The 25,987-nt window shown below is 40.8% G+C and overlaps 1 protein-coding gene across 4 annotated transcripts in view; it reads left to right on the top strand.

The window, feature by feature from the left end:
* AGMO (alkylglycerol monooxygenase) overlaps window positions 1-25,987 on the top strand; it is an 890,221-nt gene that overhangs the window by 367,456 nt on the left and 496,778 nt on the right. For all 4 annotated transcript variants that reach the window (XM_085630810.1, XM_085630809.1, XM_085630808.1 and 1 more), the window contains exon 5: window positions 11,233-11,336. In XM_085630810.1, coding sequence (XP_085486936.1) covers window positions 11,233-11,336 — 104 coding nt within the window. The remainder of the gene's footprint in view (window positions 1-11,232; window positions 11,337-25,987) is intronic.

Below are 25,987 nucleotides of genomic sequence, written 5' to 3' on the forward strand. Positions count from 1 at the left end.
TCTCTCTCTCTCTCTCTCGCTCTCACACTCTCTCTCTCTCTGCTTTCTCTGATCACTTTCTCTCTGCGTTCCCTCCCCTCTCTCTTGCAGCCTCATGATGCCTGCTGCTATTAACCTCTGGGACCTTGGGAAAGTTACAAAGGCACCAGGAATGACCCCCTGCCATACAAACCTGACATCAACCAATGGCATAAAAAACCTGTCCAGCCCGTTTCTCTAGTGTATACGTGGCTGTCAATGTATTGGAAAAGAATGCAGGCCTCTCCTTTAATAACTTAAACTGAAAGCAATATGTGATGATCATTCATTTAACCCTTCATTTTGATGCAAATGGTGGAGTTATGGGACATATGTATAGTGCTGTACCTCATTGAGTGGGTTATTAGGTTAAACACAATTTATGAATTACATTAATGCTTTAAGAACAACCAAAGAGTCATGACTTTTATCATCACAATTTGAGATTCCTTTTTACACTTCTCTAACTACTGTTAAATGGAAAGACCTTTAAGAAGCAGTAAAAATGTTAATACAAATATACTTTCCCTTCTGAATAAAAAAAGAAGAATGGGAGTAAAATATATATCAATATTGAAGTAGACTTGACTTTTGTATAAAAATAAAATATACTGCTCTTTGCAATCAATGTTTTGACTACAGCCATATACATGCGTCTACTCAAGTGATAACATAACATTTTGGAAACATATTTTTACCTAGGTTGTCCATTTAGGCTTCTTAAACAATATCCATACTTTTATTGATTTTGGTCTGACCCATTTCATATTCTATTCTAGTTCTTTTTGAAAAAAAGTGCATTCTCTCAAAGTCTTGATAAAGAACCAGAAATTCATTAGTTTATTTACATTACATTAGTCTGTCCCTTTCTCCCTATTTCTACTCGTAAAACCCTTATCCAATCATTGATCATCAGCAGGCTAGAATACTGCAATGCCTTATTAATTGCAGCCAAGGAAAAATCCTTAAACAAATTGCAGGTGGTCCAGAACAACGCAGCCCGCTTAGTAAACAATGCACCTCCCAGGATCCCTTCAGCCCCTCTGCTCCGTGACCTTCATTGGCTCCCTATAAAAAAGAGAGTCAGGTTTAAAATCTGTTGTATGGTTTTCAAATCCTTACATAACTTAGGTCCCGGTTACCTGGCTCGTAAACTTATTAGATACACTCCTACTAGACTGTTGAGATCAAGCCATCTTGCATACTTATGTACCCCTCGTATCAAACTGGCACGGATGGGAGGGAAGGCGTTCTCTCATCTGGCGCCCCATTACTGGAATCTTCTCCCATTACATCTGCGTCAATGCACCAACCTACTGGTCTTCAGGAAATTGTTGAAAACAGAACTTTTCTAAACTGTACTCTCTGTAGTGGTCATTCGGCTGTCCTAAGCGCAGAGATACCCCGTATGGGGTGATTCAGGCGCTATATAAAACCCATAAATAAATAAATACAAGAAATAAATCCCAAGGTGCTATAATCTTTTCCGTACATAATAGATATCATTAGGCTTTCATGCTTCACATCAAAATGAAAATCACAACTTTTACTTTAATGTAGTTTGCAAGTATAATTATGTAATGCTTAGGCATTGGTCCTATATAGATAAAGTTCAGAACAAAAACATTAAGGGGCACATTATGAGCCCAAAACTTTACTAAATATTCCACATGGAGTACAGGTGTTACATGTAATCTAAGAGGTGGGTGAGAGATTTCTTAGTTTTCCATGTTTTGGGTAAAGCCAGGCAGGAATTTGGCTTTCCATGTAAATCCTTTCAGGTTTGCCCTGGTACTTCATCTACCTTAGCCTGTCATTGCTATTACCTGACATTGCCTTCCTCCAGCTGGTGAAATATCTGGGTGAGAAATACCAGACAAATGGTTTTCCCAGAAAAATTGGCTGGTAAACCCCATCACCAGCCTCTTTTGGATTACCCGGGCACTCTTAAAAAGGACCCATGATGTCATGCAGAGCTGGTGAATAATGGGACATTTGTCAAACATTGGTGGATGTCCCAGTGTGCCAGATCTGTTTTCCCGCTTCATTCAGTGCCCTGTGCGTCTGATTCCAGATCAACAACCATCCATGCCATTGGAACAATCCTCTACTGCAATGGGACTTTCAGCTGACATGGTGTGTAAATGCCCATCCTATTTAAGTCAGGCCTACTGATGTCAAAATATGTATTAATTTTGGTGCCTGTGATGATTAATCATGGCATGGTGGATCTGGGAACAACATTTTCAGGACCTGTTTGAGTGGGTTTATCTTTGGAAACAAAAAAAAAATAGTTTCTAGTTGCACTATAGCACGAGAGACAGTGTACATTGTTTTACCAACACAGTTCTTGCCATAGGACACAGTTTCAGAGGACAAAACCCACCCTATCAGCAAGAAGCAATACATTTGGTGTGATGACTGGGGCTCAGCCACTTAGAGGCTGGTTCACCATAGCATAAATGAAAGTCTTATGCCATGATTTAAAGCTGTGCTGTAAATACCAAAACCTGTACAAACAGCATAATTATCACACCCTTCCACTTTTCTTATGACACATTGCAAGAGGCCAGACCTTCTGAAATGTATTGGGAAGGGAAGCATGGACAATAAGCCAAAACATGCATAATTCAATGGTTTAAAATGCAGATTCTACATGTAACGCTTATTATCAAGTGAAAAACGTGGAATTAGAGAAACTAACCACACCTAATAAATGCCTCACCTTTTTTGTTCCTCTTTATTGTTGGGGCATTCGTTTTTTTTCTAGGTTACATCAAAAGAGTGAATATGGAGGGAAAGGGAAAGAACAGCATGCAGAAAACCTCTTATTTAAAAGAACCCTCACTCACCAACCTAGTTGGTGACATGCTTCATCATTGGGTTCACACCAGAGAGTCTGAGTGCCTCCCTGGTATGCTTCAACGCCTGAATTACAGCGGAGCAGGTTTTAGTGAGATGGTGTCAGTGCAACAGTGAAAATAGTGCAAATTAAAAGATGTCTGGTTTTATCGCAAAACAATTTTAATGGTGGAAAACCAGATATCATTAAAAACAGGTGAGATAGACGTTAACTGTCTGATTAAATTGACCAGGCACATCCAAATTAGTCTAAAAGTGATTGGTGGTCGACATGTTTCTGCTTGTAAAGTGTGTTTTGCTAAGCATTCATCAGGACCAGGTCTCCACGGCGGGGTATGCTCTCTAAGGCATACCCTAACCTGTGGAGGTGTATGAATGGTAAAACTCACGGTTTTACCACGCTGCCATCTGGAGTTCCAAAAAGCAAAAGGACTCTGTAAGAAAAAAACACACATAAAAACACAAACGACAGTTAAGTGAGTTCAGTGGTATTTCTTGCCAGGCTTTCAGGAGGTCTAATGTAATTAGCGACCTCGTGCTGTGAATTACCAATATGTGTTTGAAGGTAATACCACGCATACCCCTCAATCAGGCAATCGTGTCAAACATACTGCCACTCCGTGTGTACTTGTCTCCGGAGGGGTCGTCGTTATGGGTAACTACCAGTAACCTTTGCGCATTCAATATTGCGCGTGTTTTTTGCATTATCAGTTATGCATCAAAGTTTTTAAAGCGCTAGTGACGGGCCCATTCAAAAAAGCCCGAATGGTTGGTAAGCACGTTTTTAAATAAGCAATTGAAATAGAAGATTGCAAAACATGGAAAAATCAGGGCTTATGTGAAGAAGCAACTGTCTTGGGTCCGGGTGGGGGTTAGCGATGCTGGTGGAATCTATGCGGGGGAAAGGAGAAGAAATCAGTGAAAATCCCAGTGCCAAGTGTGACCGGTCACCGCCCAGAAAAAAACTCCTAGCCCACTTACTTCCAAATCAGCACTCTCCCGCATCAAACCTATCTGGACTAGTCCTTGGACCCGAATGTTACTGCGGTGTTGCAGCCGGTGAATGAAATACCGGTTTCCGGTCACGTGACCAAGGCATGTACCGCGGGATGCGGCACGTATGAGGAACATTACTAAAAAACACTAGACCGTGAAGGACAATGTTTAAAGCAAAAACTTTATTGTTCTCAAATACAACCGATCCATACAGTTTAGTTTTTTTCCCCTGCCTCAATTCATTGCTCATAGTAGAACTTTGTGTAAGGTAAAATTACAGGGAAAATATCAAAATATCTGTATATGTTTGCAGGTGTGCCTAGAAAGGCTTAGAAAAACTTAAAATTGCAGAAAATATGTCTGCAAAAACTTTCCAGCTTGCTATGGTTAGGATTTGCTTTGTTGGCAATTATGACTGAGATTCACATCGGCCACAGAAATCGACCATAGGGAAAACGTTTTCAACTGTCCACCATGCAAGACAAGGGCAGTTTTTCTGTTAATCAAAAAACCAGCAGTTCCTGTCGTTTAATTAACAGAGTACAGAGTTTAGTCTCAAGCAGGCAAAGCTTCAAAATGCACTTTTATACAAAACTTTGCCCCACAAGCAAAAATGTTTTACTTCTGGAAGGACATCCACTATCAGTCCTATGTCTAGAGTAAGACAGTTATTCAAAGAAAATACATTATAAATAGGACGTGGATATATAGGTTCTGCAAACATGAAGGAGTTACAAACATGAAGGGCAGGAGTAAATCACAGTTGCCCATCCTCACTGGCCTGGTCACATATGTATATGTCTTGACAAGGTGTCAGCGGATACCCTTATGAAGTGCTGTTAATTTTTTGTCTCCCAAAGAGGAACAAAGTCCTCCTGGTGCTGTGGTTTTGGAGTTTGCTAGTGGCGATAACTGCCTTAGTGAGGCAGTACCATGCTCACTTCTGATTTGCCTTAATAATATGCAAGTGACATCGCTAATAATGTCACACACACATATCGGATAGATCAAAGAGATATTCTCTAGCTCCTCCTAGGTCTTTTCAATGATCAAGCTTGTGTTTATTGGAGGGGTAAGGACAGCTATTACTGCCTCCAGCTCCTACCTGGCAATGCTATAAACCCAACCTACTTTTTTAGGAGGAGCCTAGTCAGTGTCATTATGCATGCATTCTTTAACAGTTGTTTGGAGACACTTTTTTTTTTAAATATGGCTTTCCGTCATTGCTGCTTGTTTTAATTGTTGCTTTCCTTGAATGTTTTGCTTCCCCCCTCTGCTTCATCATGAACCCTTACCCCACCCTCTTAGCACCAAAGCAGAGATTCCCTACATCAGAAGGCTTGTCAGCTAGGCTCAGCACACCCTGCAACAATTAGGCCTACCCGCATACTCCCACCCTCACATACAGGGAAGCCCTTCGCAGCTGGGGGCACCTCACAACCACATATCATCTACCTATCCAAGCTGCCCCCCCCTTTGCACATGAACACCATGGATAAGGTGCTTCACCTACAAAGATAACGGCTGCCCGCGTACTCCCACTTGCATGGGCATGGAGACCCGAAGGGTAGCTGCACGGCCGCCTGGCCCAAAATCACCATCGGATCTCAGAAACCTCCCTCAGTGAGACCCCCTTTCTTCTGCAGTTACAGCTAGGGCATCTTATGACCTCATCTCGCAAACCCCCATTCAGCGCTGCCCCCAGATGCTGCATCTTGCAAGCCCCCTTGCAGTAATGCCCTCTCCATCACACACGTAACTGTGCTTTTCAGTGTTTGAAGTCCTTCAACTTCAAAGCCCCAACCCAAGTAGCCTCTGTTCAATGCCGGGTTGTATAAACAGAAGTGGTCCTGGTGAGTGTGCACCCTTCACTACAGCTAATATTAGTCTGGGTCAAACAGGGAGTTCTAGCTGGTGTGGGATGCCATGACTTTACAATGCAGCACACATGTGGGAAGGGACTAGATTTGACCTAATCAGCATTCCTCTTGTAGTCAGCCATATTGTAATCATTTGGCAAGTATAGCAATAGAAATCAATTGACCTTCCCTGACCTTAAGAAGGCTGTATTTTAGGACAAAATTCTCATGCCCTTCATTATTTGTAAATATGTATAGGTGTAGTTGTAAGCTTGTTTAAGCCATTGTTATAGGGCATGCACTTTTAATGTGGGCATCTATCCCTTGTAAAACACCATCGCCCTCCTACTCCCGCCATCCAATCATTTTATCATGCTACCCCCAGCTTTCTCTAAACTCGCCTCACCGTCCTCCTCCTGCTGCACATTCTGTGTTCCCCACCCTCCTTATTCATGCTGTTTGCCAGCCCCAAATACCCCCTCTGTTTTAGAACATTGCACTTCACTTCGCATAGCAGCACAGTCGATAAAATGACACAAAAACGCTATTCCCAGTCAATGCTGGCTGCATCATAGTGCTTTTTAAAAAACTTTTATTATTCATTATGTTGCTGTTGTGCTCTTGTCTACAATGCAAGCATTGTCTTCAGATATAAATATGATTGTTCGTAGTGTTATGACCCCTGGGTCTCAGTGGTCATTCAGATCACAGCGAGGTGTAGCAGTATCTGACACTTCAAGCATCCTTGAAGCCTTTATATGTTTTTGAATATTTATACCAGTACCCGTGAGAAGACCTCTTTTGGGATCAGGTTCAAAGTGTGTGATGTTTGAAACTTTTCAAAACAGACCTTCAGATTACAGTGGGGCTATAATCCCATACCATCCATTGCCAGCTCATGGTCCTGTGACTCAGGTGTGTTAAAACTGCAAAATCACTCTGTGCAGTGTTCCGTTAATTACTGAAATGGTAGTAGATTAGTGAAGGCAAATAAAAACTCACTCTGAAAATATTATTTGTACGTGAATATTTTGCCCCGAAATCTTATAGAAGAGCCTTCAGCCACCTGTGTGTTTTTATATATATTATTATTTAATAATATGTTGTCCCTGTCACCTACTATACATTCCATCCTACATTTTAAAATCCTTTTTTTGTATATGTATTCATCCATTGACACCCTTTTATGTTAACATAGCCATGGCTTTACTGTATAGAACCTATAAAAGCTTATACTATGATACAGTGTGCACTTATAATATGGTACAGTGTGCACTTTTTTTCTTTAATTAATCACTATACTGCAAACAAAAAACATAAATAAAAAACAATGTCATTTTCAATCCCAACAGCTACAACTCCAACAAATGTGAGACCTATTTAATTGTAAATTCTTGTTTCTTCTGGATGGAGGGGGGGAGGTAGGAGAGAGGACAGGAGGGCAACTTAGATCCTACCACTCTCCTTCCCACCACTGCTCCCACCCCACCAATAGAAGAAATTAACCAGGTGGTGGGGGTTGCAAGGAGTTGGTCTAGAAATGTTCTAATTCCACTCCTTCCAAACTCTACTTCCTGATTCAGTTTAACACTGCTCCTTCATTTTGCAATGTGGCTGTCCCCTAGCAAAAAACCATAAACTGTTTGCATTGTTTTAGACATGCAGATAATATCCAAACATTGTCTGAGTCTTTGCTGGGGCACAGACACACACTTGTGCTTCCCAACAAGGAGCCAGAGACTGTTTGGATCTTTTCTAGCCTAAGAAAAAATCCAAATAGAGTGGAACTGCTTCCTGGAGCACAGAAAAACCTAAGAAAATATGTCTCACTTCTTTCCTGGGCACAGAATTGAGATTCTGTATCCCACAAAGGATTCAAACAATGTTTGATATTTGTTCTTAGATAAATTCCAGTCTGCATCTGGCCCCTTGCAGGGGCACAGAACTGCATGCCTGTGCCCCAATCTAAAGGAAATAGTGGAGCGAAAAACATCCCTTGCATTCTTATGACTCTGATAATATCCTGTGGCCCCTATGTGTTAAATTGTTATTCTAGATGTTAGATTTAATACATTTTGTAGACAAATAGAACATTCGCAAAAACTTCTAAACCAAGGGACTTTAAAAATACCCCCAATATTCATTCAAAAACATTTTAAGGAAAGTATTGTAAGTAAATTTAACACATGCATAACAAATGTGCACAGCTTACAATTTTTATTTTGAATTCCCAATGTGGGACATGCAAACTAACATGTGCAGCACATTTATCAGTAGGGAAAAAGGAGGATAATATTGTTGCTTCTAAACCTTTCAGCTGTATGCACATTGGGTATTGGATGTGTACTTTAACGTGTAATCAAATGTAGTTTGTATATGGTTACAGAGTTCTTTGGAAGAGAGTGCAATGAAACTCTAATTCTAATCTGTTGATGGGCTTTTCGAACACATAATATACACTCAGCCACAGCCCATGCGAGTGAGGTAACTGGTTGAAAAATTGAGCATAGACGATTCTTTGCATGTAATATATTTTCAATGCATCCCGGACACCTCTTTGAAATGGAAAGTGAATTACTACTTCTGTGGTTTATTCTGTCCTCCCTTGCCATGAAATTCATTATGTTACAATAAGGAACATAACAATAACTACTCAAATGCTTGTTCTTCAGATTTCTTATATACTACTTTGTTAACAGCTCTTTCTGTTTAGACTTGGCCCCAAAAAACGTAATAATACATTATAAAATGAAAACCTGGCAGTCTGTGCAATAACTCATGTTGCTCAAGCTTTGGTAAATCATAATGCTGTGGTTATCTTGTTATCAAAGACACTCATTTTTGACATGCATATCTTTACTACTTCGGTCATAAATATTTAGGATCACAATCACTTTCCAAGCTATTCTTTAATTTTATGGAACATTTTGTGTTACTGTATCATTTTGTCTTTCATTCTTTATTCACCTATTTCTTTCCTTTTTCTTTCATTACTTTTTTGTTCTTACCTTTTTTCTTTCATTCCTTCTTTCCTTTTCTTGCTTTCCTTATTTTTTCATTCCTTGTTTTTTCTTCCTTGCTTTCATTTTTTCTTTCATAACTTCTTTCCAGCTTGCTTACTTTTTCTTTCATTCCTTCTTTCCTTGTATACTTCATTGTTGCTTTCTTACCCTTGTCTCTTCTTTCTTTCCCTCTTTACTCCTTTCTGGCTTTTATTTATTTTTCTTTCTTTTTTTCTTTCTTTCTTTCTTACTTTCTTTCTTTCTTTCTTTCTGTCTGGTTTTTTCTTTCTTTCTTTCTTTCTTTCTTTCTTTCTTTCTTTCTTTCTTTCTTTCTTTCTTTCTTTATTTCTTTCTTTCTTTCTCTCTTTCTTTCTGTCTTTCTTTCTTTCTTTCTCTCTTTCTTTCTCTCTTTCTTTGTTTCTTTCTTTCCTCCTTCTCTCATTCCATCTTTCATTCATTCCATCTTTCATTCATTCTATCTTTGATTCATTCCTTCTTTCATTCATTCCTTCTTTCATTCATTCTTGCCTTCCCTTCATGCTTTCCTGCTTTCCTTCTAGCCTTCTTTCTTGCCTTCCTTTTTTCTTTCCTGCTTTCTTGCCTGTTTTTCTTCCTTATTTCTTTATCAAAGGCAAGAGGGTGGCAGCCAATGGCATACCAATTGGCTTTTTTAGGTCTGTGTTAGCCAAGAACTTTTGATTTTACTAAAATGATGTGTATGATGTAGTGACTTATATGGATTTTCATCCACACTTCATCCACTTGTCTGTGGTTGTGTCATTCACGTTTTTCTCCAATTCACTGGGGCATGCATCAAGGGATAACTCGCCACCCAACTTCAGCCATTATCTAAATTCACTATTTGAGTTATGGCATGCTGCTATTCCACAAGGATGGGTTTGAAATGCGTCAACAGTTTTTCCTTAGCTAAAAAAGTGTTTTGTGCAAAGTATACCACTGTAACTCAGGTGTAATTAAACCATATAGACTCATAATTCGTATATGAAAATATCTCTTTTGAGCTCAGTAGGGTCACTGTTTGGTGGCATGCCCTTGTAAGAAAAAACGTAAAAATATTTTTTGCGGTTGGTAGTCTACAAGGTTGACAATTATAATTTCTGTATTGTTTAATCTTAATCTTTATCTGTACAGAACCAAAGAGAAAAACAAAGAATTTATTGTGTTTGTTGTTGTTATTGTATTGTTTATTGTAATCTTGATTTGTTCAGTGTTGCATGTTTTGTAAGTGAGTTTGTATTGTAAGGTCATTGATTTCAATGAAATGTGTATAAATTAATCAGTTTTGATGAAAATAATGTTTTACTAAATAATTAGAAAATGGAAAAATATGGTCTGAATAAATTTAAAGGATCATAATAATTAGAATGTGTGATCTTTAAGATGAATGATTGATTGAAAGATTATCAGTATTGTCAATTGTTTTGTTGATTAACGCTATTTCACCAGGAGGGCACACACACACACACACACAAAGTAGTTCCCTTCAGTGGCAGGGATTACTATGGTAATGTGCAGAGCGCCCTCAAAGTGGTTGGATAGAAATTTGGCACCTTTGCTGGTAGTAATGAATTAAATGAGGCATAAGCGTACCCTTTTAAGTTCACTGGTCAGTACCTGGATGAGCAGGGACTGGCCCCTGAACACAAACATCCCCCAGCGCACCTAAATCACCCGTAGCTTACCTGCCTCATGCAGATGATGGTTTTGTTGATGTGTGCCAGCAGAGGTCAGAGGGTGAAGGAAGGGCAAGGGAGTGCGGGCTAAGGGGGTGTTAAAAACAATGCCCTTCGTATGATAATGAAGGACTGAAAACACTTCAAACTGGCAAATCAGACAGAAACAAACATCCTGTGACTCTGGGAAATAGCTCCCTTATTCTCCCTGACAGTCCCCCAGCACCCGGATACCCTCAGGGGTGATACATTTGGGCTTATCAAATGTGGAAGAGTTTTACTGGCATAACTTTCAGGAGAGGATCGAGAGTTGGGCCCTTCAGTTTCTTGCGCAGGGTGCTTAGAGCAGCAATTAGGGTATTGCTTTTGTTTGTGATGGCTCTGAGCTGTTGTTTGGCCAGACCCTTTTCATCTATTAACTCACCTAGGTACTTTTATTCTTTTACTGTCTCTAGGCAGTAAAACTCCACCAGCACTCCTGCCACCACCATTCCCAAGCATTTTGCACACCCAATCAGTCTGACTAATGTACGTAAACAGCATTGTTTTGTGTCTTTGATTCCATGCCTTCTTGTATTAAACACATCCTATTGGCTTTGCCAATGCATGTTCTTCTCAGCTTTTGTTGAAGTGGAAAGTGAAAACTTTGACAATGTCGGCATTGTTACTCTTTAAGTGTAGTATTTCTTTATTTTCTCTCATTGTTCAATAGTAACTGGATTGGCTACAGGTCATGTTTTTATACACTTAAAGTTATATATATTAATTTGTAGTCTGACATTCATTTTTATTGTTTTGCAGAGGTTAATTTTTTGTGGGCTGGACACCAGGCACACCATAGTGCTGAAGATTACAACTTAACAACCGCACTGAGGCAGTCCTTCCTGCAGAAATACACGTCGTTTGTAAGTACTGAATCACTGAAGCTCATTTTCTGAAATATCGACAATTCAAACACTAGATCTAATTTGTTTGGTGTGTCTGTTTTATCTTAAAAAGATAATGCTGCATGTACCTGCTGTATAAAAATTTCAAAAGTACGCTGTAGGAAATTGGCTTACTGGTTACACCAAATAACTTGGTTGAGGGGGGTGAAACCATTCTCGAGCAGCAACCACAATTCCTGTCACAGTGAATTCACAAGCACACCCAAAATTAACCTTTTCTTAACCCTCTGGTCGCTTCGCACAAAAGCAGTCAGGCTTAATTTAGAGGCAATGTGTAATGTATTTATGCAGCAATTCAAACAGTAATAAAGTTAAATGCATAGCTCAATTAAAATTCCACAACAAGCGCCAGCTGTGGCTATCCGGTTGCGCTGGACTGGGACAAAGTCACAAGCTCAGGCCGTCTGTTTTGGAGTGTGGGCCGAAAACAAGGACAATGTTTGGCTGACTGAACAAGGTACCCTAAATCTGGGTTGCGCAGCGTTGTGAGCTACTGTGTGAAGTATGCGTCCTGCAACAGCAGTTCTGATCAGCCTCGGGCTGCGATGCAAGGTCCAGCATTGAGGATGCATCGCGCAGTGGCAGTTCCAGGGAGCTGTGGGGCTTTGATGCATGATCCTACATCAAGGATAAATCACCAGTGGGTGTTCTGAGGAGTTGCGGTGCTATGATGCGAGGTCCTACATTGAGAAGGCATCGTGCAACAGCGTTTCCAAAGATCTGCGGTGTTCAGCAGTGGTTCCGATGCGGAGCTGCAAATCGCGCTGGGTCAGTTCTCCTTGGTCCACACCTGGGTTGGCAGAGCACCTTCAGGACCAAGGTCGAGGATCGAGGAGGCACAACTTCGGGTGTAAGACTTACAGCAGACCGATGTATAACAGAACCATGATGGCATTTACAACAAATGCCTTTACCATGACACCGGAAGAATGATGCAGCCTTTACAATGAAAGTGTTTTAACAACTTTTTTTACTACGAGTATGCCTTTACCACAAAAAAATATGTATTTTACTAGCAAGTATAAACGCTTTCTATATAAATGTATATTTGTATATATATATGTTTTGCATATATATCTATATATATCTGTATATATATCTATATTCACTGAAAAAAACATAGGTTTCAGGGGTGTTACAGTTAGCTGGACATTACCCTCGTACAAAACCCTAGAAATTCCCCTGTTATAGTTAGTTCAGCTAACTATAACTCGCGCCCCCGCAATGCACTGCTGATGACATCACATATTACATCACTCATGACATGGTCAGTGACATCACTGATGACATCACTGATGACATCTCAAATGACATCACTGATGACATCACTGATAACGTCATCCATTGAGTATGTGTTTCTGAACAGTTTTATTATGTTTAATATATATAGGGAAAGGCCTGTTGAAAAATAAGTGGGTGTACAAGTGTGTGAATGGATGATTTTCTAGGTGCGTAACTGAGTCTATAAGTGATTCATTAAATGTATCTTACTGCAGACTAGTGACTAAACTGTGTGAATGTCTGTATGTGTCTGTGTGTTGGTGTATAAGTGGCTGCATGGTTTTGTGAATAGCTATATGAGTGTTTATATGGGTTATTGATTGGTTGTCTGAGTATCTGTATGGGTGCCTGAGTGTTTGTGTGGGTAGGGTGTGTGTGACTCTGTGACGAGATGTGTGAGTGGGTGATTCAGTGGGTGCATGTTTTTAAGAGTGCATCTGTGATGGACTGTATGGTTGGGTGAGTGTATGTATGGGTGTGTTAGTGATTGAATGTATATCTCAGTTGTACATGTGTCAGTAACTACATATGTGAAACGCAGTGTATATGTGTGTAAGAGTATATAACTATCTATATGTGAGAGTGTGTGATTTTGGGAGTGGCTGTATGCGCCATTGTGCAAGGATATCTGTGTCATGTGCTGTTTGTTTTTCTGCAGGAAGACACAGAATTTGTTAGTATTTTTATGAGTAAGTGAACTTGAGTGTTTTTAAGTGTATAGGTGAGTAAATTTTACTGTGATTAATTATTTGCATGACTGACTCGATGTGTCAGTACCTCAATGGATGATTGGCGGTGTGTGAGTGTCTATATAGGTGTATAAATGCACAGAGTGACTGTAAGTATGAGTGACTGTACAGGTGAGTAAGTGGAGATGTATGTAGACCTAAAAGTCAATGAGTGGGTGAGTAGTTATTGGTATTGGAGTATCTATGGTTGTCAAAATGGCCGTCTGAAATTTTGAGTCGGTGTATCAAAGGTTATATTAGGGTGTGAGAAGATGCACTAATTTATCACATGGATGACGTCATCAGTGATGTCATTTGAGATGTCACCAGTGATGTCATCAGTGATGTCACTGACCATGTCATGAGTGATGTAATATGTGACGTCATCAGCAGTGCATTGCGGGGGCGCGAGTTATAGTTAGCTGAACTAACTATAACAGGGGAATTTCTAGGGTTTTGTATGAGGGAAATGTCCAGCTAACTATAACACCCCTGAAACCTATGGTTTTTTCAGTGAATTTCTAAGGTTTTTTAAATGCCAATTCCTAAGTATAACGCCCCTGAAACCTTTGGTTTTTTCAGTGAATTTCAAAGGTTTTTTAAATGCCAATTCCTAACTATAACGTGCATGAAACCTATGGTTTTTTCAGTGAATTGCAAAGGTTTTTTAAATGCTAATTCCTATCTATAACTTATCTCTGAAGATATCATGAAAAGCATTTTTTTTTAAAGTAGGGTGCACATTAGTTTTGTGGAAAAGCATCTTTGTGATTGGTTAAGAAAAAGCAGTTACACCGTGGAGTACATATCATTGGATACAATTTGCTCAGCTCAACCACACCTGCTACTTGCATTTGGAAGGCACTGTTCGAACTTAAAACAATCGTCAACTTTTAACCTGCATGTGTCATTAAATGTTCAAGAAAATGTTACAAAAAAATATCATAAAGTTTTAAAAAATTGATGAACTTTTAACCTGCACGTATTGTAGAATGTTCTAGAAAGTGTGTTGATAGAATACGTTGCACTTCTGACTTCTATGTGTTGTTGAATATTAAAAAAAACGGTTCATATGGAAAATTAAAAAGAAACCAATAGAGAAGTTTTGAAACCTAAAAGAATCAAGGAACTATTCTAATTTATTCTTTACATGTATTTATGTGTACAGCAACAAAATTATAGACACAACAGCACTAGGAAGAGGAAGAAGCAGGGAGTGGGGGGAGGGGTGGAGATGGGCAGAATGGCACACATGCAGAATTAAGTACAACACACATATAGACTAACAATGGCCAAAATAAAACACACCAACAAGGAGCACAAGTCACACAACCTGCCAACATCACACCACTGAACGAGCATAGAAGTGAAAACCACGCTGCATTCATACAGGATGTGTACAAAGGCCAGTCGTTTGTGTTGTGGGATGTCTGCGACCGTGGTCATCATGGATGAGATGCCCAGCATGTCGCACATGGTCGAGTTCACTGTGTTATGTTGCCAAACAGCTGCTCCTCCCTCCCACGAGCCCCCACACTTTTGTACGGTGAGCTGTTGTATCTCATGCACTCGTACGGCACGCCATTGTAATGCCTATTTGCGCATGTCCTGCTTCAATCCAACAACAACATCACAGTGCCGTTTGGAGGTGGTGCATGCCACTTTACAACATCGACTTCTGTGGCTCTTGTAACAGGCCACACCAGAACACAGAGACACACTTACCGCACTTCCTGTACACGGACATGTCTGAGACACCCCGTTCCCCTTGCCGGATAGGCACACCCTTGCACTGACCTGTGAACCCCAGACCAGCACACGCCAGTTGTGCATGCAGGAGGATGCGTACGTAGCTACACATCCAGGCTCACTGCCAACGCTGAGGTGACAGCACACTATGATGTTGCTTGGCTCGTGCCTATCATGCTAAGACAATGACCACAGGGACACACTTACTAAGATGTGGGTTTGGGGGGCATTGGCGGTCCTGGAGTTGTTGAGATGAGTCTTCTGGCCCTCATGGGTATCCCTGTATCATGCTCATTGACTCTATGGCACCTGTGGGTGTTCTGGTGTGGCTCTTGGCTGTGTTCCCTTTCATGGTGCAGGTAGTTGTCCTGCTTATCACCAGCAGAAAGCAGGTGTAAAATCCCTGGTGCTAACGTGTCTTATCGCCGGAATTTGTTTCTCAATGCAATTGGTGTGAAAGTTGTGATGTGATTTTTTTCGTGTGCACAACAATATACGAACTGAGCAGTGTATCTCGTCAAGATCCACCACCTGATGCACTATTCCCAATCAATATAAATACAATGAGATTTCTTAATAGATTTAGTGTGTACACTGTAAGTGCAGCCAATACCTCAGTGCAATACAATACAGGATTTTAGTATTTAGAATAAATCGCAAAGGTGCACCTCATGTCTTTTTGCACGGGAACGTCTACTCTCCATTTCATTATCAGCACTTTAACGGAAGTAAAGTTGAGATAAATCTAACACACTATTCAGAAGTTGGTGCAAACTGCAGATATCACTAGTATTCCAGAGATAAGTGCCCCAAAATTTAACACCATGGTGGACTCCATCAAATAACAGTAATAAGAACAAGAGTCACACAGCAGTTAAGAGAACAACCCAAAACATTATTAATTTTTTTTTCAAACTTTATTTTTTATAATAATAAATATATAAACGATAAACTATTTTCAAACTTTATTTTTTTATTAACATAAATATAAACAATAAACTAATAAACAAATGTAACAACAATAATACAAAACAACAAAGCGGAACACTCCTGTGGGAACCACGGATGTCGACGACAGACCTGGAAAATCAAAAAGATGGTTAAAAAAAAAACAACATGGTATTCTCAACAAAATACCACAAGAAACAAATCACAGATATATAAAATGTATACAGCTAACAACATTTTATAAGTTTAACTTACAAAAACTGTAAATGTTGCCGCTTTAAAATATTTACCGAATCTGATGAAATTTTTTTGCAGAAGGCACCACGCCCACAACGTTTTTCTTCAGTGGTGAAGAAATATTTAACTTTTTCCAAGAGGCAAACAAAGACCAATGCCACCTTCTTCATTCGCAAGATTTGCCAAAGAGTTCTGTTACGAGGGGATCCTAACAAAAAATACTCGTGCGGCACAGCAAGTATGATGAAACACCTAAGGACCTTTCATCCAAACAATCTTGCACGAGAAGAGTGCAAACAGATGAGAAACACTCCTGTTCTGTGTCTGTAAAAAAGAATCACAAATAAATGGATATTAATAACTTTCAAATTTATACTATTCCATTACTGTACAAACACATTTTATATAAAAACTGACTAAGAAACTATAGCCCTGAACCACAAGTGTGACGATCGTTAAAACACTACATGCATAGTGCATACTACTTTGAAGCAGTTCATGCCCTAAAGCCTACCTCACTAAAAGACTACATGCTAACTGACTAAATGATTACAGTACAATAAGGAGACACACTGGGTGAGTGACAGGGTGTTTGCTAGAAGAGTATGAATACTAACTAGGGAATTGAAGGTGTGAAACACAACTGTGTAGGTGATTAGAGGACTGCATCAATACTGCATAGGCATTTAAAGCATTCCATGTGCTAAGGCCTGGCTCACTGCATGACTACTTGGGTACTGACTGAATGATTGGAGTACAGCAAGGAGAGTGCCTAGTTGAATTTATAAGTGCTAGGCTTTTCGCACAGGGAATGGATTAGTACTTGGTACTGAATGAGTCACTAGAGGAGTGCAAAGGCAGTCACAAGTGCTGGACTGTATGGATACTGACTAGGAAATTTAAAGTGTGAAAGACAAGTGTCTAGGTGGTTAGAAGACTGCATGCATAGTGCATAGGGGTTTGAAGCAGTCCATGTGCTAAGGCCTGGCTCAGTGTATGAATACTTAGGAACTGACTGAATGATTAGAGTACTGCAAAGATAGTATATTGGTGAATTTATGAGTGTTTGGGTTTTAGCACAGTGAATGGATTAGTACATGGTGCTCAATAGGTCACTAGAGAACTGCAAAGGGAGTGACAGGGTATTTCCTGGAAGTGTATGGATACTGACTAGGGAATTGAAGGTGAGAAAGACAATTGTGTAGGTGGTTAGAGGACTGCATGCATAGTGGATAAGGGTTTGAAGCAGTCCATATACTAAGGCCTGGGTCACTGGATGAGTACTTGGGTACTGACTGAATGATTAGAGTGCTGCAAGGAGAGTGGCTGGGTGAATTTATTAGGGTTTGGCTCAGTGAATGGATTAGTACATGATGCTGAATGGGTCACTAGAGGAGTGCAAATGGAGTGACAGGGTGTTTGCTGGAAGTGAACGGATAGAGACTGGGGAATTGAAGGTGTGAAAGACAAGTGTGTAGGTGCTTAGAGGACTGCATGCATAGTGGATAGGGGTTTGAAGAAGTCCATATGCTAAGACCTGGCTCTGTGCATGAATACTTAGGCAGTGACTGAATCATTAGAGTACTGGAAAGAGAGTGTCTTGGTGAATTTATAAATGTTTGGGTTTTGGCACAGTGAATGAATTATTACATGCTGTTGAATGGGTCTCTAGAGGACTGCAAAGGAAGTGACAGGATATTTCCTGGAAGTGTATGGATACTGACTAGGGAATTGAAGGTGTAAAAGACAAGTGTATAGTATGTTAGAACACTACATGCATACTTCATAGACATTTGAAGCAGTCTATTTGGTACTTAGAAACTGACTAAATAATCAGACTACTTCTAGGACAGTGCTTAGGTAAAACTTTTAAATTTTCAGTTCTGCCACAGTGAACAGAATAGTACATGGTACTGCACCTTAGTGTCAAACCCTGGCTCATTTTATCAATGCATAAGCAAAGACTAGCTTCTAATGCTACTAAAACTTGACAACATGAGAGGTTTTAAATTAGTTATCTGTCAGCAAATACACGATGTTATCAAATGCTTCTCTCACAGTGGTTTTCAAATGCACACAGACTCACAGTGTGATTCTAGACAACAACCACTATACATAGGAGTTTACCAAAAATCATTCACTACTGTGGAAGTGGTAAGCGAACTGCACACAATCTTCATATTTAATGACTGCACTTTTATGTCAAAGCCTGACTCATATAATCAAAGCATAAGCAAAGACTGGCTTCTAATGCTACTAAAACTTCACAACATGACCGGTTTTAAAAGAGGTATATGTCAGCAAATACACGATGTTACCAAATGCTTCTCTCACAATCCTTACCCAAATGCACACAGACTCACTGTGTGATTCTAGACAAGCACCACTATCCCTATGAGTTTACCAAAACTCATTCACTACAGTGCAAGTGGTAAGGGAACTGCACACAATCTACATATTTCACAACTGCAATTTACAGTCAATGCCTGACTCATATAATGAAAGCATAAGCCATAACTGTCTTCTAATGCTACTAAAACTTAACAACATGACATGTTTTACAACACTAATCTGTCAGCAAATACATGATGTTACCAAACACTTCTCTCACAGTGGTTCCCAAATGCACACAGACTCACAGTGTGATTCTAGACAAACAGCACTATCCCTAGGAGTTTACCAAAACTCATTCACTACAGTGGAAGTGGTAAAGGAACTGCACACAATCTACATATTTCATGACTACACTTTAATGTCAATGCCTGACTAATTTAATCAACGCATAAGCAAAGACTGGCTTCTAATGCTACTAAAACTTGACAACATGACAGGTTTTAAAACAGTTATCTGTCAGTAAATACACGATGTTACCAAATGCTTCTCTCACAATCCTTACCCAAATGTACACAGACTCACAGTGTGATTTTAGACAATCAACACTATCCTAGGACTTTACCAAAACTCATTCACTACTGTGGAAGGGGTAGGGGGACTGCACACAATCTACATATTTAAGTACAGCACATCAGTGTCAAGGCATGACTCATTTAATCAACGCATAACCAAAGACTGGATTCTAATGCTACTAAAACTTCACAACATGACAGGTTTTAAAAAGGTTATCTGTAAGCAAACACATGATATCACCAAATGCTTCTCTCACACTGATCCCAAATACACACTAACTCACACTGTGATTCTAGACATGCACCACTATCCCTAGGAGTTTACCAAAACTCATTCACTACAGTGCAACTGGTAAGGGAACTGCACACAATCTACATATTTCAGGACTGCACTTTTCTGTCAAAGCCTGACTCATTTAATCAAATCATAAGCCATAACTGTCTTCTAATGCTACTAAAACTTCACAACATGACAAGTTAAAACAGTTATCTGTCAGCAAATACACAATGTTACCAAATGCTTCTCTCACAGTGGTTCCCAAATGCACACAGACTCACTGTGTGATTCTAGAGAAACAACACTATCCCTTGCACCTTACCAAAACTCATTTCTTCATCTAGAAGTAGTACTACATTTTAGTATAGAAACATAACATAACTCATTTCACATATTCATAAACAATGACTGGTTTCTAATTCTACCAAAATATGAAAACTGCACAGTTATCTGTTTACAAACACATGAAAAACACAAATGCTTATCACAGAATGGTTTCTACATGCACACACATTGTAGAGAAAAAAAATACTCCCTACACTTTAGCAGGAAAAATACATTAGTCTGATTAAAATCAAAAAAGTCTACATACATCCCCTCACAATTAAATAACTCATCTTTCAAGTTATTTTGTAGATTAAGAAGTATATCAATCACTCACTATATTTTCTTTTACAGAATCTCTGCACTGTGCACCTCTCAGCAAAAGCAAAGAATGAAAAAGTTTCCCTTTCATTTTCCACACATATACATGTAAACATCAAATCACAATCCTTCGCACATAAACTCAAAAGCAAACACACATTTCTATTGGTTAAACATTTCAACCCTTTCCAACTGAAATACATTTCAACCCTTCCCCCAATCTGCCTTCTGCCTGTTACCATAGAAACATGTCATGGAACACTGCATTGAGCTCACAGGTCACAAGTTCAGCACACAATGTTCCTACACAAGACAGGAAGTGTGCTTGACTTTTCAACATATCAGCTTATCATATATTATGTTCCTTACAATCTGTTTTTTTAACGAATAACAATCATACCTTTAAAAAACAGAAATATACACCCTACCTTTCAGTGTAGAATGTTGTCATACAACCAATGATTTCTTGTCGTTTTTCAGAAAACGTTGCCGTGGATCCGCGCACCCACCGCGAGAGAATCCGTGCAACCAATGCGATAGGATGCACGCACCGTGCGCGCATTTCCCCGTGTACTTTTTTTTTAAAAAGGGGGCCCCAGGGGGTCCTTCTGGGACCCCTAAGCACCTCTAGAGTGTCGGAGTATTTCCACTCTGCCCCCTTTATATGTTTTACACACTTATTCCCCTTGCATCTTCAGCCTCGCTTCTACCGAGGCAGAAAATGGCTGCCAACAGTTCCTGGTTTCGAATGTAGAGAGACACTCGACAGCCAATTAGCATTCAGCGCGCGATCGGGAAGGTGCGCGCTCGGTTTGGGAAGGGTGCGCGCTCGGTTCGGGGAGGGTGCGCTTACGGTGCGGGTAGGGTCCGCGGATCCTCCGTGGCCATAGATATCACTAACATTTTTACCCTCATTTTCTCAGGAACTACTGAACAGATTCACACCATATATGCAAAAGGCACGAGTCCGAACTGAGGACTACCGCTTTGCCAAATTTGGTGTCATTCCGTTCAGCGGTTCGGGCTGTAGCTGCGACAACAGATCCTATGGGAAATTGCATGGGGAAAACGCGTTTTGGGACCCCCCTTTTTCTCGGCCCCTGCTTGACGGATCACTGCAAATCTTTCAGGGTAGGAGCGGAGCTGGCCAAAAGTTTGGAAACTTTCGCGAGGATTCGTCAACCGGCGCTAACGTTATTCCAAATAGAATGTTGCGGATTTCCTATGGAAAATAGGTCCTAACTATAACTATCTACTGGCGACTGCCAGTAGATAATCTATATCTATATATATATTCACTGAAAAAACCATAGGTTTCAGGGGCGTTATAGTTAGCTGGACTTTTCACTCGTACAAAACCATTGAAATTCCCCCGTTATAGTTAGTTCAGCTAACTATAACTCGCGCGCACGCAATGCACTGCTGATGACGTCACATATTACATCACTCATGACATGGTCAGTGACATCACTAATGACATCACTGATGACATCTCAAATGACATCACTGATGACATCACTGATGACATCATCCAGTGAATGTGTGTTTTTCTGAAAATTAAATATGTTTTATATATGTATATCTCAAGGTCGATGGAAGAATAAATGGGTATATAAGTGTCTAAATGGATAATTTGTTTTTGAAAAATTGATTGTATAACGGACTGATTAAGTGTATCTTAGTGAATACATGGCTTAGTGAGTAATGTTTAAATATGTAAATATTTGTATCAGTCTCTCACTTTGTGTATAAGTGGCTGCATGGGTTGGTGAGTAGCTACATGAGTGTCTATATAGGTTATTAGTTGGTTTTTTGAGTATCAGTATGAGTGTCTGAGTGTCTGTATGGTTCGGTGGGGGGTATTACGTAGTGCATAGGTGCATGAATGAGTGACTCACTGTTTGTATGTGTTGAAGACAGCATGTATGCAGGACTGTATAGGTGGATGAGTGTGTGCATGGGTGTGTTAGTGAGTGAATGACTGTCTCAATAGTGTCTTTATGAGTAACTACATATGTTTTAAACTAGTATATGTGACTATTGGTGTATATAAGTGAGTATATGTGACAGTGAGAGATTGAAAGAGTTCCTGTATGAATAAGTATGTGTTTCTATAAATGATTGTTTAAAAGACTAAGTATGTGTAAGTTTCTGTAGAAGTAAGTGTGGTGGTGTGTGTATAACTGTATATGCAAGTAAATGGATGTTTGAGTCTTTATTAGCACGAGTGACTATGTGTGTGAGTAACTCTATGGATAAATGGCGTTGTGTGACAGGATGTATGAGTACATATGATGAGTGAGTACATGTATGAGTGACTGTATAGGACTGTTGGTGAATGAGTGTATGTGTATGTGGATCTTAGAATTACTGAATAGGTTGTTGTAACTGGTATTGGTATGTCCATTGTTTTGAAAATTTTAGTTTCTATTTTTGAATGTGTGTATCAAAGGTTATATTAGGGGGAGAGGAGGTCTGCCACTCTATCACAAGGATGATGTCATCAGTGATGTCATCAGTGATGTCATTTGAGACGTCATCAGTGATGACATGAGTGATGTCACTGACCATGTCATGAGTGATGTAATATGTGACGTCATCAGCAGTGCATTGCGGGCGCGCGAGTTATAGTTAGCTGAATTAACTATAACGGGGGAATTTCAATGGTTTTGTACGAGTGAAAAGTCCAACTAACTATAACGCCCCTGAAACCTATGGTTTTTTCAGTGAATTTCTAAGGTTTTTTAAATGCTAATTCCTAACTATAACGTGCCTGAAACCTATGATTTTTTCAGTGAATTGCAAAGCTTTTTTAAATGCTAATTTCTAACTATGCCTACTGAGATAGGACATGTGAAGAAGGAAGAAAATACGCATAGAAAGAAAAAAAAGAAATGCAGAAAGAAGCAACAGCAGTCCTCAAAGACGAAGAAAAGTGCAGGAAGAAGGATAACGTGCCGAAAGAACAAACAGAAGAGCAGAAAGAAACCTTGTTGCAAAATCATCCTGTACCCTCAACTTTTTCAGGCGGATACTGGTGGTAACTGAGTCTGACTAACCAGTCCTACAGCCAGTGCTATGTTAAAAGACACTCAGAATACAGTGAAAACACCTACATACACTAGGGAACACTATGCGTTGGGGTCCCCCTGTGATTAGCATGACCTCCTCTGTAAGCCCCTAGTATATAATAGGGCAGGAGACTAAAAGTACCTCTTAAAACACGCCACAGGGCGTGTTTGCACACGTCACCTCAGGCCCCATCCCCTCCCTTCCCCACTGTGTAAACACGCCCTGTGGCCGTTTTAAGTTGGGAGATTAAGTCCCCTTGAATCCTGAGGGTCCCTAGGGCCCAACTAGACCACTAGCTACCTCCAGTAAGCGCCACTGAGCTGCGTTGCAGAGAGATGTAAAAAGGTGCACTGCCTAGACCACCTCTCTGCAACGCAGCACAGTGGCGCTTACTGGAAGCACCTGGTGGGCTAGTTGGCCACCAGGGTCCCTCAGGATTGAAGGGGAATTATTTCCCCAACCTAAAACGCGCCATAGGGCGTGTTTGCACACGGCACCTCAGGCCCCGTCCCCTCCCTTCACCACTGTGTAGACGCGCCCTGTGGCCATTTTTAAAGTTGAGAGATTAAGTCCCCTTGAATCCTAAGGGTCCCTAGGGTCAAACTAGCCCACTAGGTACCACCAGTAAGCGCCACAGAGCTGTGCTGCATAAAGGTGTAAAAAGGGGTGTGGCCTCAGAACACCTGTCTGCAACGCAGCTCCCTGGCGCATACTGGAGATACCTGTTGGGCTAGTTGGCCCCCAGGGACCCTCAGTATTGAAGGGGAATTAATTCCTAAACTTACAACTGGCCAGGGGGTGTGTTTGCAGAGTGCTGCAAGGAGGGGGTGTGCCCTCCGGCGCGATGCCGTCTTTTATTTATTTTATTTTTTTAAGAAGGAGGGCTGTGTGGCCCCCCTTCTTTTTCTAATTTATTGGCCCTAGGGACCCCATCCCCCAGGGCCTGCACCCTAATTTTTTTTGTTGAAAAAAATAAATGTGGCCCTCCCAAGGCCTTAATCGGCCCCGGGGACCCCAACCCCCAGGTCATGGCCTTTGTTTTTTTTTTATTCTTTTGGAGGGGGGCTGCGTTGCCCCCCTGCTCAGGCCACTTATGGCCCCGGGGACCCCATCCCCCGGGGCTGGCCTTTGTTTTTTAATATTTGTTTTAAAAATATATTTATAGAAACACCTAGAACATGCTGGACAAACCGTATGTACCTATCACCATGATGATTTGCGTGATATTCATTAAAAGGCGACTATGCATACAATGAATCCACGTGGAATGTATTTACACCGCTAGTGAAGCTCTGACGTGTCTGACGCCCTACCGTGCCTAATCCCGGCGCCCCCGTCGGTGGGTACTCTCCAAGTAGACACCCTTGTCGTTTATGTATACAAACATGGGTAGCTATTGATGGGCACATTTAATACACACGCACACCAAGCCATTCAAAGGGGATTTGACAAAAATTCGACCAAACTATGCAAGAAACCCCCCTCACGGTTAATAAAACACACATCCACCGCCGGATGTGTAATACTTTTTATTTTACTCTCTGGAAAGGAGACAAAACTCTCTTGAGAGTCACAGCGTGCTCCTGGCTGGACCCAATGCTGTATTACACCCACCAGTGCCCGCCGAGTGCCACACACCTCTGTGTTGTATTCCACCAGCTAGTGCGTATGCTATGACACTCTCTAGCCCATGTGCACTGTAACACCACCCCGTGAATATGTCATGCCACACTTGCCTTCGCACGGGTTATATTGCCCTATCTAACGTGCCTTCATCGATGCCTATGTTATAACGCACAGCGCTATGCCATACATATTACAATCTGGGATCCACATCTTTGTCACAGTGCATATGCGACGTTACACTCCCCAGCACATATTTTATATTACAACTTTTGAGACTAGTTAGGTTACACAACACTGCCCTGTGCATATTTCACTCCAAGGCACATATCACATAGCACGCGCTAGTGCCTGTGCTATCTCGCGCTCTCCAAGGAATCTGTCATTGCGCACAGTGTATTGCATATTATATTTCACGCCCCGGTTCATCATATATCACACTTTTTGGTGCATAGTTTATACCATATACTATATCTAGTTTTCATTTTCAATCGTGCTCTCAGGATTATGTTCTATATAACACTGCGCCCACCTACCCTTTTCACGGGCATTACATTTTGCGATGGGGGGTGGAGGGTCAGGGGGTGTTTCTGCCAAGTGAGCCCGGAGTCACAGTCATAAACGTCCTCTTCTTCCTGAATAAAAGTGAGATTATGCTGCATACTTGTTCATATTTTAAGTAGTTCGCACAGACACACATTTTAAAAACAATAAAGTTCCTAATACCCACCTTCTCTGAACAGTTAGCTTGCTGCCCCATCCACCTCCTCCCTATCCTCTGTTGTCTGAATCCATGGACTAGCCTCCTCCCTCCTGCCATGCATGGTCTGATGTGCTGCCACTGCCATCCATTTAGCATGATGTACCAGTCCACTCCTCCTGCCCTCCATTGCCCAATTCTATGGCCCATCATTGACCTCCTGCTTAGCCTCTGTGCTTAGCTTGCTGCCCCTATTCTCCTTCCCCCTGCCCTCCGATGTCTTTGTGCATGCCGCTGCTCCATCCTTTTTGCCCACCATGTTCCATGGACCTGCCATTCCTATCTACTCTGAGTGTTCTGTTAAGCTGCCACTCCCCTCCCACCTGCCTAGCATTGTCAGATGACTGTAACCTGTCCCTGCCACCTCCACCCTGTCTGTCCAC

This window comes from Triturus cristatus, chromosome 10, assembly GCF_964204655.1.
Source record: "Triturus cristatus chromosome 10, aTriCri1.1, whole genome shotgun sequence".
NCBI classification, from domain to species: Eukaryota; Metazoa; Chordata; class Amphibia; order Caudata; family Salamandridae; genus Triturus; species Triturus cristatus.